Source organism: Callorhinus ursinus, unplaced genomic scaffold (genome assembly GCF_003265705.2).
Source record: "Callorhinus ursinus isolate GAN/ISIS: 27379988/994484 unplaced genomic scaffold, GSC_fseal_2.0 scaffold14, whole genome shotgun sequence".
In the NCBI taxonomy this organism is placed as follows: Eukaryota; Metazoa; Chordata; class Mammalia; order Carnivora; family Otariidae; genus Callorhinus; species Callorhinus ursinus.
The window spans coordinates 5,617,419-5,635,670 of NW_027397076.1; the positions used below are offsets into that span (position 1 = coordinate 5,617,419).

The 18,252-nt window shown below is 38.3% G+C and overlaps 1 protein-coding gene across 5 annotated transcripts in view; it reads left to right on the top strand.

Moving 5' to 3' along the window:
• SLC41A2 (solute carrier family 41 member 2) overlaps nucleotides 1-16,689 on the top strand; it is a 115,360-nt gene extending 98,671 nt beyond the window's left edge. For all 5 annotated transcript variants that reach the window (XM_025882542.2, XM_073900370.1, XM_025882543.2 and 2 more), the window contains one exon: nucleotides 13,392-16,689. In XM_025882542.2, the coding sequence (XP_025738327.1) occupies nucleotides 13,392-13,577 (186 nt within the window). In that variant the 3' untranslated portion in view covers nucleotides 13,578-16,689. The remainder of the gene's footprint in view (nucleotides 1-13,391) is intronic.
• The last annotated feature ends 1,563 nt before the right edge of the window (nucleotides 16,690-18,252 follow it).

Below are 18,252 nucleotides of genomic sequence, written 5' to 3' on the forward strand. Positions count from 1 at the left end.
AGAGAGCACAAGTAGGCAGAGTGGCAGGCAGAGGGAGAGGGAGAAGCAGGCTCTCTGTTGAGCAGGGAGCCGGACTTGGGGCTCGATCCCAGGACCCCAGGATCGTGACCTGAGCCGAAGGCAACCGCTTAACCGACTGAGCCACCCAGGTGCCCGTCAGACATTTTTTATTGACCTCATTTCATGTAATCTTTTTAGAAGTTCTCAGAGATGTGCATAGTCTTCCCTTCTTTCCAAGTGATGAATCTTAGAGACTGAAAGCTTAAAAAATTTACCCAGAGTCACAGAAGTCTTTAAGTAATAGATAAAGCTTGAACTTAGATCTGGATTACTCCAAAGTCTTATAATTTGTTCTCTCTACTCCATCACAAGATAAGTAAAAGGACTGAGAATTTAACCAGGTAATCTCATTTTTATTAGTGGAGGATGACAGGAAGAGGTCCTCTACTCTAGGGCAGGGATCAGCAAACTTTTTCTGTAAAAGTCCAGATAGTCAACATTTTAGGCCTTGCAGGCCACATGGTCTCTGTCGCAAATGCTCAGCTCTGCTATGACAACACAGCAGCCTTAGACACTGTGTAAATAAATGAGAATGGCTGTGTCCCAGCAAAACTTTACTATGGACATTGGAAATTAAATTTCCTATCATGTTGATGTGTCACAAAATACTGTTCTTCCTTTGATTATTTTCAACCATTTAAAAATATCAAAACCAGGGGCGCCTGGGTGGCTCAGTTGGTTGGGCAGCTTCCTTCGGCTCAGGTCATGATCCCAGAGTCCTGGGATCGAGCCCCGCATTGGGCTCCCTGCTCAGCAGAGAGCCTGCTTCTCCTTCTCCCTCTGCCTGCCTGCCACTCTCCCTGCCTGTGCTCTCTCTCTCTCTGTGTGTCATATAAATAAAATCTTAAAAATAAAAATAAAATATCAAAACCATTCTTAGCTTATAGGCCGTACAGGTGTTGGGCCAGATTTGGCCTGTAGGCTGTAGTTTGCTGACCCCTGCTGTAGGCTGTTGCTGCAAAGAAAACTCAGAGTCGTTCTATATTTTTTTTAATTTATTAGTTTTTTAATTAGTTTCAGAGGCAGAATTTAGTGATTCATCTGTTGCATATAATATGCAGTGCTCATTACATCAAGTGCCCTCCTTAATGCCCATCACCCAGTTATCCCATCCCCCCACCCACCTCCCCTCCAGCAACCCTCAGTTTGTTTCCTAGAGTTCAGCATCTCTTATGGTTTGCCTCCCTCTCAATTTTCATTTTACTTTATTTTTCCTTCCCTTCCCCCGTATTCATATGTTGTGTTTCTTAAATTCCACATATGAGTGAAATCATATGGTATTTGTCTTTATCTGACTGACTTATTTTGCTTGGCATAATACCCTCTAGTTCCGTTCACATTGTTGCAAATGGCAAGATTTCATTCTTTTTGATGGCTCAGTAGTGGTCTATTTTGTACACACACACACACACACACACACCACATCTTCTTTATCCATTCATCTGTCGATGGACATCTGGGCTCTTTCCATAGTTTGGCTATTGTGGACATTGCTGCTATAAACATTGGGGTGTAGGTGTCCCTTCAAATCACGATGTATCCTTTGGATAAATACCTAGTAGTAGTAGTGCAATTGCTGGGTTGTAGAGTAGCTCTATTTTTAACTTTTTGAGGAAATTCCATGCTGTTTTCCAGAGTGGCTGTACCAATTTGCATTTCCCCCAACAGTGTAAGAGGGTTCCCCTTTCTCCACATCCTCCCCAACATCTGTCATTTCCTGACTTGTTAATTTTAGCCATTTTGACAGGTGTGTGGTGGTATCTCATTGTGGTTTTGGTTCATATTTCCCTAATACTGAGTGATGTTGAACATTTTTTCATGTGTCTGTTGGCCATTTGTATGTCTTCTTTGGAGAAATGTCTGTTTATGTCTTCTGCCCATTTCTTGACTGGATTTTTTGTTTTTTGGATGTTGAGTTTGATAAGTTCCTTATAGATTTTGGATACAGCCCTTTATCTGATAAGACATTTGCAAATATCTTCTCCCATTCCATAGGTTGCCTTTTAGTTTTCTTGACTGTTTCCTTTGCTGTGCAAAAGCTTTTTATCTTGATGAAGTCCCAATAGTTCATTTTTGCTTTTGTTTCTCTTGCCTCTGGAGACATGTCTAGCAAGAAGTTGCTATAGCCAAGGTCAAAGAGGTTGCTGCCTGTGTTCTCCTCTAGGATTTTGATGGATTCCTATCTCATATTTAGGTCTTTCATCCATTTTGAGTTTATTTTTCTATATGGTGTAAGAAAATGGTCCAGTTCAAATCTTACGTCCATTTTTAAAGTGGGCTGATTAATGGGGCTGTAAGAGTTCTTTATATATTCTGGGTAGAAATCTTTTGTTATATACATGTATTGAAAATATTATCTACCAATCTATATATTGTTTCTTCATTTTCATAACCATGTATTTTAACAGCAGAAGTTTCAATTTTAATAAAGTCAGTTTATCAATTTTTTCATTATGGCTAGTGCTTTTCTTTGTCCTAAGAAACCATTGCCTATGACTGGCTTGTGAAGGGTTTTTCCTGTTTTCTTTTAGGAATTTTCTGGTTTTAGCCTTTTTTGGTGTCTTTGATCCATTTTGAGTTAATTTTTGTGAATTACAGATTAAAGTTCATATTTTTCCTTATGAATACCCAGTTGTTCTAGCAACATTTATTGGGAAAACTACCCTTACCCGGCTTGAATGACCTTAGTGTCTTTGTCAGAAATCAGTTTATGTATATGTGGGTCTATTTTTAAATTTTATTGCATTCCACTGATGTATATGTCTATTCTTATGCAACTGTTTTCTTTTGAGCCTTCACATTTTTTTTTCTTTTTTACATTTTAGTGTCAAAAGAAATCATCTGTCATTCTTCTTAATTGTAAGCTATCTTCTTTATGTGGGTCTCAGTTCATTTATAGGAGTATTTGTATTTTTACAGCTATGGAGGTGCCAAATAACCAAAACTAATGTAGATGTTTTTCTATGTGATCCCTGCCAAATCAATATCCTTTTATTCTCTGCTCTTAACATAGAGTTCTCAGTGTGCTAGCATTTCAACAGCAGCAGTAATTACATTTATGAATCCTTGTGTGATACTGTATCTCAAACCTTATGGAAGTCCAAGTGGATTATGTCTTGGTTTTCATGCTTGTCACCTCTCATGGCTGCTTTTTTCTAAGATGTAGATTAGATTAATTACACGTTTCTTCCTTTTGTACTTCCAACTCTATTCCCTGCTTTTCTCAATATTCTGTCTCTAACCAGTAACTTTAAGAGACCTTTCTATATCGAGAAAAGATTGATTTTCAAATATCTCAGTGATTTCTTTGTCCCTTCCTTTTATTTCCTCCCATTAAAGTGAGTTGTCTTCTTTTCAGGGTTTACCTTTCTTATGTCAAAGAAGTTCAGAACTGTACCTCTAATACTTTTCATTTTACCTGCACCTTTTTTTCCCCCCTTACCTACCTTTAAAATGTTTTCCGGGTAGTTCCATGTTCTAGCAATATTTGTTACTCAGTTCCTATAGGTTTCAAAATTATCCTTTTAAATCTGTTTTCTGAGACCATATGTCACCTAGTAAAATGAAAAAACAGATTTCTGTACTGAGCTTAGGCAAGGAAGGGGTTTTTGGTCATCGTTTCATGGGCTTTTTTGTTTAAGTTTGAGCTTTGTTTCATATCATAAAGACATATACAGTCTCCACACTCAAAGACCACCACCACAAATATTTTGGTGTGCTATTAAAAAAATATTTTTAAAAAGATTACTTCTCAAATTTACAATACATATATTGGAAAGGCATACAATAAATGGTTTTAAATGAATGAATATTCTTTTTTTTTCTTTAGTGAAATGTTTTGCTAGGTAACCCGCAGAAAGGCGTCCTACCTGAAAGGGAGATGGTATAGAAACAGGGCAATCTCTGGGCTCTGGGCAGAGGGAGAAGGGGGGGCACCTAAGTTGCTCAGGGCCTGGTGTCTGCCTCCTGCATCTTTCCCTAATATTCTGTAGAAACTAGCAGCATTAAAGTAATTTAACTCAGTAGGAGAAAATCAATAAATGTTCATTTCCTATAGCTATTTACATATGCTTTATTTCTATCTCTATTCCCCTTCTTATTAGAAACTAAGAAACATCTGACTTTGCTTGACTTTTTTAATTTTAATTTTCATGTTGTCATTTTCTAATGTTAAGTGACGTTAATTATCACTGGCTTTTTGTATGATTGGAACAGAATGACATGGTCAGACGATGGAGCGATCAATGGTGGGATTAACTGGGCCAGGGTTAATGAACACCCAGCCCAAAATTATGTTTTTTAAAAATTTTAATTATAGGGCGCCTGGGTGGCTCAGTTGGTTAAGCAACTGCCTTCGGCTCAGGTCATGATCCTGGAGTCCCAGGATCGAGTCCCACATCGGGCTCCCTGCTCAGCGGGGAGTCTGCTTCTCCCTCTGACCCTCTTCCCTCTTGTGTTCTCTATCTCTCATTCTATCTCTCTCAAATAAATAAATAAAATCTTTTTAAAAATTTTAATTATATATTAAATATTGAATAGATTGAACAGTGACACACACAAGGTATGAAGAATAATAATTCAATGAACACCAGGACACTCACTAGTCATCTTAAGAAATAGAACACTATCAGTATCTTAGTACCTGTACCTTTTAAAGCTACACATTCTAAAAGTTTCTTTTGGACAGAAGGTCTTTTTTTTTTTTTTAAGATTTTATCTATTTATTTGACACAGAGAGAGAGAACGTGCACAAGCAGGGGGAGTGGGAGAGGGAGAAGCAGGCTCTCCACTGAGCAGGGAGCCTGATGTGCGGCTCGATCCTAGGACCCTGGGCTCATGACCTGAGCTGAAGGCAGACGCTTAACCGACTGAGCCACTCAGACGCCCCCGGACAGAAGGTCTTCACCATTTTTGTGCCATGGACTCCTTAGGAATGTTATGGGCTCCTTCTCAAAATAAGATTTATTCATTTCCCACCTTCCTCCACCTGCCACCTTACAAAAATAGTTTAGACCAAAGAAAAGTTACTTTTATTTAAATATCAGGAGTAGATTGAATTCCTGTTGACTGATAATCCTAAATTCTTCTGAGTAAACATTTATATATTCGATTTTAATGAGTAGGTTTCTAGTCTGGAAACTGGATTAGGGAAGCATATTTTTATAGGGGGAATAAATTCAGCCTTTGTAAGTTAGGGGTTTGGAAGAACTGTACTAATTTGCTACTCCTAGTGTTTATTTGCATCATATTTCTAAGCCTTCCTTCCCTGAAGAATCGTCTTTTTTACACAATACACAAGGCCATGACTGGCATTCAGGGCATTGAGGGAATGCTAGTACACAGGAATGTTGATTCTAGCTCTAAGAAGGAGCTGACCAAGAGAACCAATATCGCCCAAAGCAAATATATATTTTTGTACTTTGGATATTTATTTAAATTCCAAGCATTACATCTAGAACATGCAGAACAGGCTACCAAAGTTGCCTTTTCAGAAGGTATATTTACCCGAAGAATTTATGCATATTTCATAAAAACCAAACCAACGATGTAAAAAACACGGTCTACCCTAGTTTGATTTCAGTGTGGTTTTGCAGTGAAAAGCATGCATTCCTCAAATTTTCGTTTTGTTTTTTTAAAAATAAAACATGTTGCATTAAGAAGTATCTGATATTTATTGTGATTTTAATAATTCATTACACTATGTTCCAAAGAAACACTGAAATCCTTTGTTAACTTGCAAAAAAAATAATAAATTGAAACCTGAGTGAACTTTAAGTCATCCTAATACCTTTAAAAAGAAATTGCATGGGAAGGAAGCTTAAATCCAATTAATGGAGTAAGAATGTGGGAGGGGGTGGGAGAAGACATGCAAGAGTGAGGCAAGTAATGGCTACGTGGTTCATGGCAACAGATTTCTTACCTTTGTACTCCAGAGCTAGAAAAGACTATGAAGACATAAATTCATCTATTTTAAGCCTCAGCTAAGGATCAGAGAGAAAAGTCACGTTGGTTAGTGAGTGTTAGAAAACAATGTTCACACTTCCATTCTAACCTTTTTTTTTTTTAAGATTTTATTTGAGAGAGAGGGGAAGAAAAAGGGAGCGAACGTGAGTGGGGGGAGGAGCAGAGGGAGAAGGAGACTCCCAAGCAGACTCCCCACTGAGCAAAGAGCCCCACGTGGGGCTCCATCCCAGGACCCTGAGATCATGACCTGCACTGAAGCCAAGAGCCAGCCGCTCAACCAACTGAGCCACCCAGGTGCCCCCAGTAACCTTTTAAATAAAGATCATAGATTCAGCATAATAACGGATGAACAATGAGGGCGGCATTAATATTTATTGAGTACTGACTGTGTACAGTACTTGCTTAACCCTTTACATATATAATTGAATTTCTGCAACCCGCAGGTAAGTAATGGATATCTCATTGTGAAGATAAGGAAGACTTGACGGTTTATTCACTTGTTGTCAGTAACACAGTCATTCAGAGGTAGAGCCCGTTCAGCAACACACATTTGTTTCAGGCTTATCATGGATAAGTGTTTTGCTAGAAACAAAGATAAGTAGAAAGATGACATCGCTTTCTCCTTCCAGAGATTTCAGCGTGAGATCCCTGGAACCTAACATGTCAGATGTACATGTTAGATCAGTAGCTTTCAAATGTTTTTGACCACAGCACTCAGTAAGAGATATGTTTAGGGGTGCCTGGGTGGCTCAGTCAATTAAGCTGACTCTTGATTTCAGCTCAGGTCATGATCTCAGAGATGCGAGAGGGAGTGAGCCCCGTGTTGGGCTCCACACTGGGCGTGGAGCCTGCTTAATTTTCTCTCTCTCCCTCTCCCCTCCCTTCTCTAAAAAAAAAAAGAAGAAAGAAAAGAAATATGTTTATACTGAAACTAATGCACACATAAATAAAATATATAAATATGTGTAATTTCACAGCTGAAACAAAAGTTGTATGAAATATCCTTATTAGCATGCTAATACTTTCTATTCTAACCCTGTTGTATTCTGTTTTATTCTATTTCATTTTTTAAAAGACTAGTTATGTTAAATTGATTTGATAGCTCATTCATGGGTCACATGTTGAAAAAAGATATGTTATATATATGTTTTAAAAAGTTCTTTTACGTGTGTGTATAAAAAACTAGATACTACTGTTCCTCCAGAGCAACTCTAGCTGCTCCTTCTGTTATTTTATCTCTATGTTGTACTTGGATTGCTAATTTTGCTTTCTTAATTTAAGAAATTATCTATGGACTGTTAGTTATGGTAGATGAGGATCTAGCCGTCTTACCCCATGCCTTATTTCCCCAACTTTCTTCCTCCTAATATAGGAAGTCTCAATTTTTATTTAATGAATAAGTATTGTTTATATTCTATGTCTATAAATATCATTTATCACAGAGCCAAGGCATGCATTATATTTTCTTTCTTTTTTAAATTTATTTTCTTTCTTTTTATCTCTCTCTGTTTTTTTGTTTTTTTGTTTTTTTCCTGAAGATAATTGCCCTGTTTTTTCACTGGCATAGTTTCCTATATAACAATCCTTAATTTTTTCCCAAGTGCTCCATCACAGCTGTCACACATCTATACTTAGTTTTTTTGCCCCCAAACTCTGTTATATCAGATAATTTGCCATTTGCCTTGATCGTGGTGATCAAGTTTCATTTCCAGTGTTCTCCATCCACCTGCTGTGTCTAGACTCTGGCTCCCCAGACCACTGCAGGGCTCTCATCCCAGAGCCTTCTTCCCTCATTGCTCTCTTCGGTTGGCTCTTCTATTTCCCCATCCCTGTTCCTTCTCTCTCTCGATTCTCCCCTCATTCTGCATCAACACATTTTCAAGAAGGTTCCAAAGAAAGAGAACACGAGAGAAAACTTCCTGAGTGCATGCATGTCCTAAAATGCTATAGTTTTACCCTCAACACTTGGGTGATAAATTGACTGGGCACAGGATTAGGGATTAGAAATACCTTTCTCTCGGGATTTTGAAGGCGTTGCTTCCTTGTCTCCCAGTGCTGCTATTGGGAAAGTCAAGTTCTTGTTCCTTCATGTAGGACCTGTTATTTACTTATTAATTTTTTTTATTTGAGAGAGAGAGAAAGAGAGGGAGCACGGCAGGGGGAGGGGCGACTCCCTGCTGGTCAGGAAGTCTAATGTGGGCTCGATCCCAGGACTGTGGGATCATCCAAGCGCCCCTATTTTTTTTAATCATAGCAAATATTTATTATGTTCTTTCTATGTGGTGGGAACTGTTGTAAGTATTCTGCAGTATTTCATCTATGAGATAGGGATTATTTCCTCTATTTTACAAGGAGGAGATTGAGGCATGGAGAGTGTGGGTAGCTTGGAGTAGAGAAGGTTGTTGAATGGGGCGCCTGGGTGGCTCAGATGGTTTAGCGTCTGCCTTCGGCTCAGGTCATGATCCCAGGGTCCTGGGATCGAGCCCCACATCAGGCTCCCTGCTCAGTGGGGAGCCTGCTTCTCCCTCTCCCACTCCCCCTGTGCACGTTCTCTCTCTCTGTGTCAAATAAATAAATAAAATCTTTAAAAAAAAAAAAAAAAAGAAAAGAAGGCTGTTGACTGAGTACTCTCCTATCGGAGGATCGGGAGATAGGCCACTTAACTGGGAACCCTCCGAATTTGAACATCTGGTGTCCTCTCTAGGGGGTTATACTCCTGCTTCCCACTGTTCTTGGAACAAAGCAATGGTCTAAAGGAATCCCACTGTTAACTATGCAGACTTCCAATTAATCCTCATTCTTTAAACTTCATAGTTTCTAGTATTTTTGAGTCCTGTGACTTTCCCCTTCAGTTTCTCCAGAAAACATCTCTTTATTTTCTGAGCTGGGGAGGACAGTTGAAAGAATAATGAAAGAATTAGACCTTTGCTCACTCCACACACAGACACTTAAGTACCCCTTTGGCATTAGCCCCAGCACCACTTGGTACTAACAAGTCCAAACCTTTTATGGAGTTGGCAGTGCACACTGACTTCCTCTCTGGGGTGTCCGCCTGGGTAGGTATTCTAAGAGGTAGCTCGGGCAGCCCTGGTCAGTGACTTACCACTGCCCTAGCTGCTCACATATTTTAAATTATAAAATACTAATGTACAGGAAGTTATAGGAAATAAAATAGCCTTGTATTTACTACACGGCTTTATCAACCCTTAACAAATTATTTAAGCAACTATTTCAAAATGATCAATAAAAACGTATCATGTATATGGCTGGTGCCTCCTGTGTATCACTTCCTGGTCTCCTTTGATTCTGCTATGGAATGAATCTATAAACAACACATTGTATTGTTTTTCATATTTATGAGCCTTATTGGAATCATACTTTATGTAGACTCCTACTGCTTTTTGCATTGAAGTTATGCTTTTGAAACATACTCCTGTTGATTCATGGAGCTCTTTTTCATTCGTTTTAGCTTCTCTATAGTGTTCAGTTGTGTGACCTAAGAGTTAATTTATTTGTCAGTAGTCTTTTGAGGTTATCTCCAACTTTGGACTTCGATGACAGTGGTGCAGTGAATGTTCTTACACATTTCTGTGAGCGTCAGAGTTTCCCACAGAGCTTCTGCAAGTACCCCAAGATATTGGTCCTCTCGGTTCTTGGGGTAGCCACTTGGGACTGGGATCAGTAAAGCCCCCAGGCCAGTCTCCTTCAGCCACGAACAGTTTTATCCTTACCCACGTTGCAGAAGAAAAGGGGAAAAAAATCATGTTTCTATGTGGAATTGCTCAGTTGAGGAGATGCCCATCTTCAAATCTAACAGAGATTGCCAAGTTGGTCTGCAGAGTAGTTGTGCCAGTTTATGCTTCTGTTGCCAATGCAGAGTTCTTTTTACCGAAGCAGTGCTGCACTGCTGTTTAATAACATGGCCTTTAGTGTTAGACTCTAAAATGGGTTGGAGCCCGTCTCTGCCCATGAGCTGTGTGATCTCTGTGTGATCTCTGGCAAGCTTCCTACACTTCGCATATGCCTTCATGCCCTTTTATGTCAAAAAGGGATAATCATAGTCTGTAGTATATTCTAGAGGTACTTTGAGGATTAAATCAGTTGATGTGAACCTCTTTGAACACCGCATGTCCCTGTAAAAGGCCATTTTAAAAAACAATGTTTGCTATTACTGTTGCTTATAAATTGATTTTTACCACTCAGATGGGTATGAAATGGAGTTTAATGTGGTTTAATTTGCATTCCCATATTATTAGGTTGAGCATCTTTTCAAATGTTTATTAACACTTTGGATTTCCTTTTCTATTCTGTTGGGTTGTTTCTTTTTCTTATGAACTGTAGGAGTTCTCTGTATATTCTCTTTAAATATTCTGAATGCCAATTCTTTGTCAGTTATATACAGTGCAGAGCCTTTCATTTCCAAACTTGGGGCATGATTTCTAACTTTATTTATGGTGTTTATTGAACTATGGAAATCTTTAATATAAACTAATATGTTATGCATTTTACTTATGAAATCATTCTCCACATCAAGGTCGTAAGACACTGTCTTATAATATTTCTCAAGTATTGCTTTTTGTACTTGAGTCTTACCTAGAATTTATTTTGGGATATGAGGTACGGATGCTATTTTATTTCTTTCTGTATGAATAAGTGTCTCCTGAGTAGGGGTCAGCACACCTTTTTCTGTAAAGGGCCAGAGAGTAAATATCTTGGGTTTTGTGGACCATATGGTCTTTGTCACAACTACGTAGTTCTATCATTGTAGTGCCAAGCAGGTCACTTAACCTCTCTGACTTGATTGCTCCAAATGAACATTGGGGAGAATAAGAGTGCCTATTTCATGAGAATGTTGTAAGGATTAAATTATAGACTAAATAGACAGGAAGTAAATGAATGGGTAGAGTGGAGTTCCAATAAAATTTTATTTATAAAAACAGGCAGCAGATTGAATTTGGCCCATGGACTGTAGTTTACCAGCTCCTGTTCTAGATGAATCTAATCCATTCAATGCAGATGTTAAACAAGGAATTCATAAATTGTATACATATCATATATGTATGATAGATATTATATATTACATGAACTTGTGTATGTAAATATATATGAACTGTACCCTGTATAAATATATAATAAGACACATATAATATAGATTTATTTCTATTTCTTGCCAATCCCATAGAAATTAGCTACCTATTCTCTTCAAAACTATTGTTTCCTCCTGTACACATTATTCACTCATCAGCATGTTTTTTAATTGAACCTCCATGTATTCCAAGAATATAGAGTTTACTGCAGAACTGTTCTATTTATAGGCGACCCCAATTTTTTTTTGAAAACAGTTCTGTCTTTTGGTAACTTTTCTCCCACAGCCTAAAACTACCCTCCGAAGCTGCATATTATAAACTAATGTCTCCTCTTAATGTCATAACCTTCTTAAGTTTACATTCCCCGCCCTCCCTGCACGGGACAACAGTTCTTGTTCTCATGGGATACTCTTTGAGTCCCACTGATTCTCATGGATTCAGTCAAATAGCGAGTGCCTGCTTTGTGAGCCAGTCACTTTGTTAGACACTGAAGATGCAGGGGGGATCGAGTTCCTATGGAAATAAAGCATCTGGAACAAAACACACTACCCAGATGTGGCCTGGCCCACCCAGGGCCCAGTGGATGACTCTCTTTCGTGGTCTGTACATTATGCTTTTATTGATGTAACCTGAGTTCATGCTGCTTTATTACCTTTCTCTTTCTGCCTCCAGACCGAGGCTCTTATGAATTATCTCAAAGTCAGTATGGCAGACATGAGGCCCTCTTGGGTTTTCTTCAAATGAGAGAATTTAGGCTCAGAGTGGGAAGAAGCTTGCCCAAAGTCATATAGCTGATGAATGGAAATCAAATCCACATCTTATCATTTCCAAGTCCAGAATTATTTCTAATATCCCATGCTTCTTCACGTAACACAGGTTGTCCTGATGGAACTTTCTTTGATCCCAAAACAGTCTTTGCCAGGGAAACACTAAAAAGAAACAGCCTCACACAAAGGAAAATGGGGCTTAAGACACAGCCTTTCTCTCTGACACATGTCCAAAGACATCTAAAGTTCACTCCTTTGGCATGGATACATGTCTGTCTCTCTGTTTAGACAAGTCAGTCTCCTCTCTGGTGAAGGTGTCAGAGCTAAACCATAGCACACAGAAGTTTAGAACTCAAGGCAGACACCTCACCTCCCTGGCCAACATGTCAGAACAACAAAAAATAACAGCCTGTTGGCGTAGACCCTGGACCAGGGGTGGGCTTCCTCCTGCACACACCAAGTGCCCTCACTGTCTGGGGGGGGCCACAGACTGTGACAGCAATGATGCTCTTAAGATCTACTAGTAGCAGACATCCGGTGAAAGCTTATTGTGTACCAGTGACTGATGATTTAGTCTATTATTTTATCCTCACAACATTCTCATGAAGTAGGTGCCATTATTATCTCTAACATTCAATCAGAAATAGAATCTGACTTGCCTGCAGTTGGCGAGTAGGTGATGGAGAAGTGCTCACAGTCACGCTGCTGTTCCTGCCAACTGTCCAAAACCAGGGAACATTGACCTCTCTAATCCCATATCCCTTTTTAATACTAAAGGAGTTTGGAAATTAAGAGAATCAAAGAAAAAATATGAGAGGATTCAAAGAAAAATATTTATCTGATCCCCAAATTCAAAAGCATTACAATGGTCTTCATATTCCTGATAGCCTAGAAAATACTTATATCTATCACCTTAGTATTTGAATCACCCTTTAAAATATTTTGACTCTATGTCTACATCTGTGCATCTATGGAGATAGGTCATTCCTCATTGCACCTCCCTTCTGGTTATTGTTCTTACCATTGACTGACATGTCCCTTGACAGGCCACCCATGGCCTTATAATTAGTAAGTGAATGGTCGGTTCCCCATCTTTATTTCATTTGCTGCAACTGCAATAGGAGAATGTTATTCCTTATTTTAATTTTTATTTCCTTCTTTATATGTCTTCCTTCTTCACAGGTTTATCATATAGAAAGAAGTTGAAACAAACTGGTTTGGCAACTGTACAATATAAGGCTTATTGGGATTTGGGGGAAGCTTGAAGAAAATGAGATGGTATATGTAAAAAGTTGAAGAAAAATGTTATTAATTGCGGAGACACATGGCATTTTTTTCTTGTGAGAAGAAAAGGTTCCTGCCAGTTAAATATTTCTTTTCAAGCGTGGTTCTTGACTTTGACACACGCTCTTCCTTTCAGAAAGCTGTGGCGTAGACTTTATGGCCCAGTGGGCCTTATGTTTACTGGGCTAGGAGTGTCCAAGCTCCAGAAGTAATCTCTGGTGTTTTCTAGGTGTTTACCTTGCTGTGGATTGCTGACTGGATGGTCCATCACTTCTGGAGGAAAGGGAAGGACCCGGATAGCTTCTCCATCCCCTATCTGACGGCATTGGGTGACCTGCTTGGGACAGCTCTGTTAGCCTTAAGTTTTCATTTTCTTTGGCTTATTGGAGATCGAGATGGGGATGTTGGAGATTAATAAATCCTACAAACTGTTCTCAAGTCCCAAGGAGGAAAACATAAGACAACCACTTATGACTCTTTTTCAAAAATCTTAAATCAGTAGTTTGACTTCTACCAGGGTAATCTTCAGTTGGCCCTGATTCAATTAAATGGCCTTAACATTTTTTTAAGGAATTTGTGTTAAAACCAGAATGAACAGTATTTGTGCTGCTTTTCATAGAATAAATGGTAATTTGACATAGATGTAGACACAAGCTCAAGCTCTGAAATTAATTAAATACGGAAGAATATAGGATGTTTACAGTGACTAATTTAAAAACCACTGATGTAGCAGAAATGTACTTTATTATTGTTTAACTTATAATGCCAGGTTCGAGGAAACCAAGTTCTACTTTAGCCTGTCTTATCTCACAGATGTACTGTCCTGCAAATCCTACTATAAAATGAAAGGGACCAAAACCAAGCCTTTAATAGTTTTAACTATGCCCACCTCTCTGCTAGCTGAGGATAAATGATCAGCGACTAGCTCCCAACCTGACTTAAATATGTTCTGCTGAGCATAAGATAAACTAACCTTTCCCTGTGCCAGTGCGAATTTAATTTCAGCTCTGGACGGTCTTAGCAGTCTACCCTTTAAACACAGAATGACCTCGAGAGATCTTTAAAGAAAGCAGTGGGTCATTTTTGATCATTGATTTGTTGAAAGAATTTTGATCTTTTTAAGAAGACTGAATAGTCAAAACCAGAAGATAAACTGGGCTGCATTTGTAGGGACAAGATGGTGTGAGAAATTATGTGTGTGTGTGTGTGTGTGTGTGTGTGTGTGAGAGAGAGAGAGAGAGAGAGAGAGAGAGAAGAACAGAGAGAAGGCAGAGAGAGAAGTGTTGGATGGAGAGGTAAATCTTGGATTGTTGATAGCAAAAATCATAGTGCTATTGAAATATTAGCATTATATAGTTGTTCTTAAACACATTTTACTGATATGTTTTTGTCATTTGGTCCACAGATTTTGCTACTCTCCAGGATTTACTATTTATTACCTGTATTATAATGAATGGTTTTTTCTTATGAAAAATACTACCATTTAATATCACCATGATTATATTATGAGATTTCAAATGAACAAGTGATTCATTTGCTCTTTTGAAGAAGTCTATTGGAACTTTTAGGCTTACCATTTTAAAAGAGAAGTTGGTAGGTTACTTCCATGATTGGTCATGTCTGTGCATATCACCTATTTGCACAGGCTTATTTCTACATGGGACTCTATCATATACAATGCTATGTTTCCTATATATTTTTCTAAAACTCTGACCTATATTCCAAAACTTGACCAATGCTTTAGTTATTCAATAGATAAGCATTTTTATATCACATACACTTCATTTAAAAATGCAGTAGAATCTCTCAAGATCATCAGATATCTAATAATTGAACTGGTAAGGGGAAAATGTACATTAAGGTTGATCATTTTGATGTAAGTTGTGAGTTAGTGTTAACATTATATAAATAGTACATTGTTTATAAACATGTTGGGGAAGTATTCCTCTTACACTCTTTAAAGTAAGGGGACTGTGGTGTAGAGTTATATATTTTTGCTTATTTTAAAACTTTAATTATTCCATTCTTCTGCCTTATAATGAATCTTCCAAGGCAGAGAACTGAACTAATTATAGACTTTCTCCTTTGGAGAGTTATAATGTCAAATAGTGAACATTCTTTTAAAAGAAAGAACGATTAAGTCAATGAATATTTAGCTGCAAAGATTTTTTTATTTAAAAAAATCCATAAATAATTTCTTTAATTTTATTATAAAGCATTTGTAAACTACTTATTTAAATTTGGGCTGTATGATTCATAAGCATTTCTATTTGCCGATAGATTTCTATCATGATTTATAACATAAAAAAGCGCCCAGCAAACTACATTTTTAAAGCATTTACCATCATCTTTAGTGCATTACAAATTCTGAAACACATTCAAATACACTCTATTATATAGTACTCACAACAGTATCTGTGAAATAGATCAGGGAGATAGTCTTATCTGTATTTTGCAGCAGAAGAAACTGAATCGGAGAGAAGTTACACTTCTAACATTGCCTGGGTGTGAAGTGCCCAAATCGTGACTAAAATCAGGGTCTCTGGTCTCCTGAGCCAGTTACTCTTTCTAGGACCCCCCAGTGTACCAAGAGTACCTAACTAATTAACTGACAGGAAATAGGCTGGAGCATCAGGGTTTTCTAAAGTAGAATAGAATATTGCTACATCTTTTAGGGTTCAGACAGGGAAACCTCCATCTAATCTATCTTAACGGTAAGTATAGCCAACTCTAAATTACTCATGTTCTAAGACCAAGGAAAACACAGATAAATGAAGACTTCAGAATAAAGAATAATGCCTGATTTCATTGAACATTTAGTGGCCCCCACCTTCCCTGATTTAATATTTTCCATAGATGCTAGTAAGTAACTAGCATGGCTGATTTGAGTTCTGTCTCCTTTCTCTTTTGCTACCCAACCTTGGTTACAGCAACAAAATGTCTAAAAGGCATGTCATAGGGAAAAATAAAGACATGGAAAAATCAGTTACCAATTAGCTCAATTAATTTATAAAAAGGATATATATTCCTTTAAAAAAATTTTACTGGTTTTCTGAAAGCCTTTACATAAGTATGCAACTAATAAGATGAGTTATTTACCCACAACATAATTTATTATCAGTCTTATATAATGTAAATTGACAGTATTTATTTTTATACAACATAAAAACTCCTCTCCAAACTTCTTCCTTTCACTAATTTATCAGACACTTTATTTATATAGAGATCATCTTTTTAAAAACATATTTTTATTCTTGCTCACTAACCATTTTTTTCCTTTAAAAAATACAGTTTAGAAGCTGATAAAATGTAGACTTTATGGTAATGTCTCTTCTGGGAGACATCAAAAGTTCCTAATCATGCACTATCAGTGATGTAGCCAAATGAAATACATTTTAAGAAGTCTTTCAGTAATTGGGCTTCCTTGCCTTATAATGTATCTATGGTATTGTATACCCATTTATAATGGGCATCTGCTATCTTCAAATTGTTGTAAGCTGAAATAAGAATAAAATGTAAGAAATACAGCCTTGTTGTACTTCTTGATAAACTAGGTGGGCATCAAGCCTGTGTGGAACTCATGTAGAAGAGAATGGAATGATCTATGGATATTTGTTGTATTGATGAGTATAATAAATCAGGCTCTGACCATACCTCCACCTCCAAACCATTGCTTTAGCACTTCTTCACTGTTGAGCACTCCTGTCATTTTCAGCTTCGATTCCTAGGTCCATCAGTCCACGCATCCTCAAACTGCCTCCTTCAGACTCACCAGACAGCTCTGGTTAAACACAGCCCCTGCCATGCCGGTGCTCGAGCAGCTAAATATGGCTCACGAAAGACACAGGACTGCTTGGACAGATCTTTGAATTTATCACCTCAGGCATCAGGTTAACCCCCACTGCCCAGCAGCCTACTGTATTTCTCTTAATTACTTCACTCTCTGGAGATCAGGCCTTTGTCTCTAACACTGTACTGAAAGTATACTTGTCAAGGTCACCAAGAGTCTCTGTGTTGCCAAATCCAGTGATCAGTTGTCAGAATTCTTACCTTATTCGGTCTCTACAAGTATATGAAGGTCTCCTTTCTCCTTGAAATGCTTTCTTCATTTAGCTTCCCAAAAAACCCCCTTTGCCTTTTGCTTTCTTTTCTGCATCACTGAAAGCCCTGTGTCTGGCTTGCTGGTGGTTCCTCCTCACTCTCTACATTTCGGAATGGCCTATAGCTCAGTTTTGATGACCTCTTCTTTATCTACTCTTTCTAGGTGACCACACCTACCCATTGTTTCAAATGCCATCTGTAGCGATTATTCCCAAATGTATATCTCCAGCCCAGGCCCCTCACCTGAGTTCCAGACCTGTATGTCCACATGCCTGCTGGACAACCCCACTTGAACCACTCTGAGATATCTCAAATATTTGAACAACACTACCAACCACTTAACCTGACAGACACATAGAGACCACCGTATCAAACAACACAGAAAACACGTTAAGGGCTAATCTCCTTAATATATAAAGAGCTTCTATAAAGCAGGAAGAAAGAGACCAACAATCCAATAGTAAAATAGCCAAAGACATAATTCATTAAGAAACCAAATAGATGCTCAATATCAAACTAAAAGAAATGCTAATTAAAATCATACTGAGAGGTGCCTGGGTGGCTCAGTCTTCAAGTGTCTGCCTTCAGCTCAGGTCATGATCCCAGGGTCCTGGGATCAAGCCCTGTGTTAGGCTCCCTGCTCAGCAGGGCAGTCTGCTTCTCCCTCAGCCCTCTCCTGCTCCCCCTGCTTGTGCTCTCTCTCTCTCTGTCAAAATAAAATTTTATAAAAATAAAAAATAAAGTTTAAAAAATTTTAAAAAAATCATACTGAGGGGCGCCTGGGTGGCTCAGTTGGTTGAGCTACCAATTCTTGATTTCATGATCCCAGGGCCCTGGGATGGAGCCTGGCATCAGGCTCCACACTCAGCAGGGAGTCTGCTTGAGGATTCTCTCCCTCTGCCCTGCCTCTTGCTCTCTTTTTCTCTCTCTCTCAAATAATAAATCTTAAAAAAAAAAACCACACACACACTGAGATCGCATTTCTCACC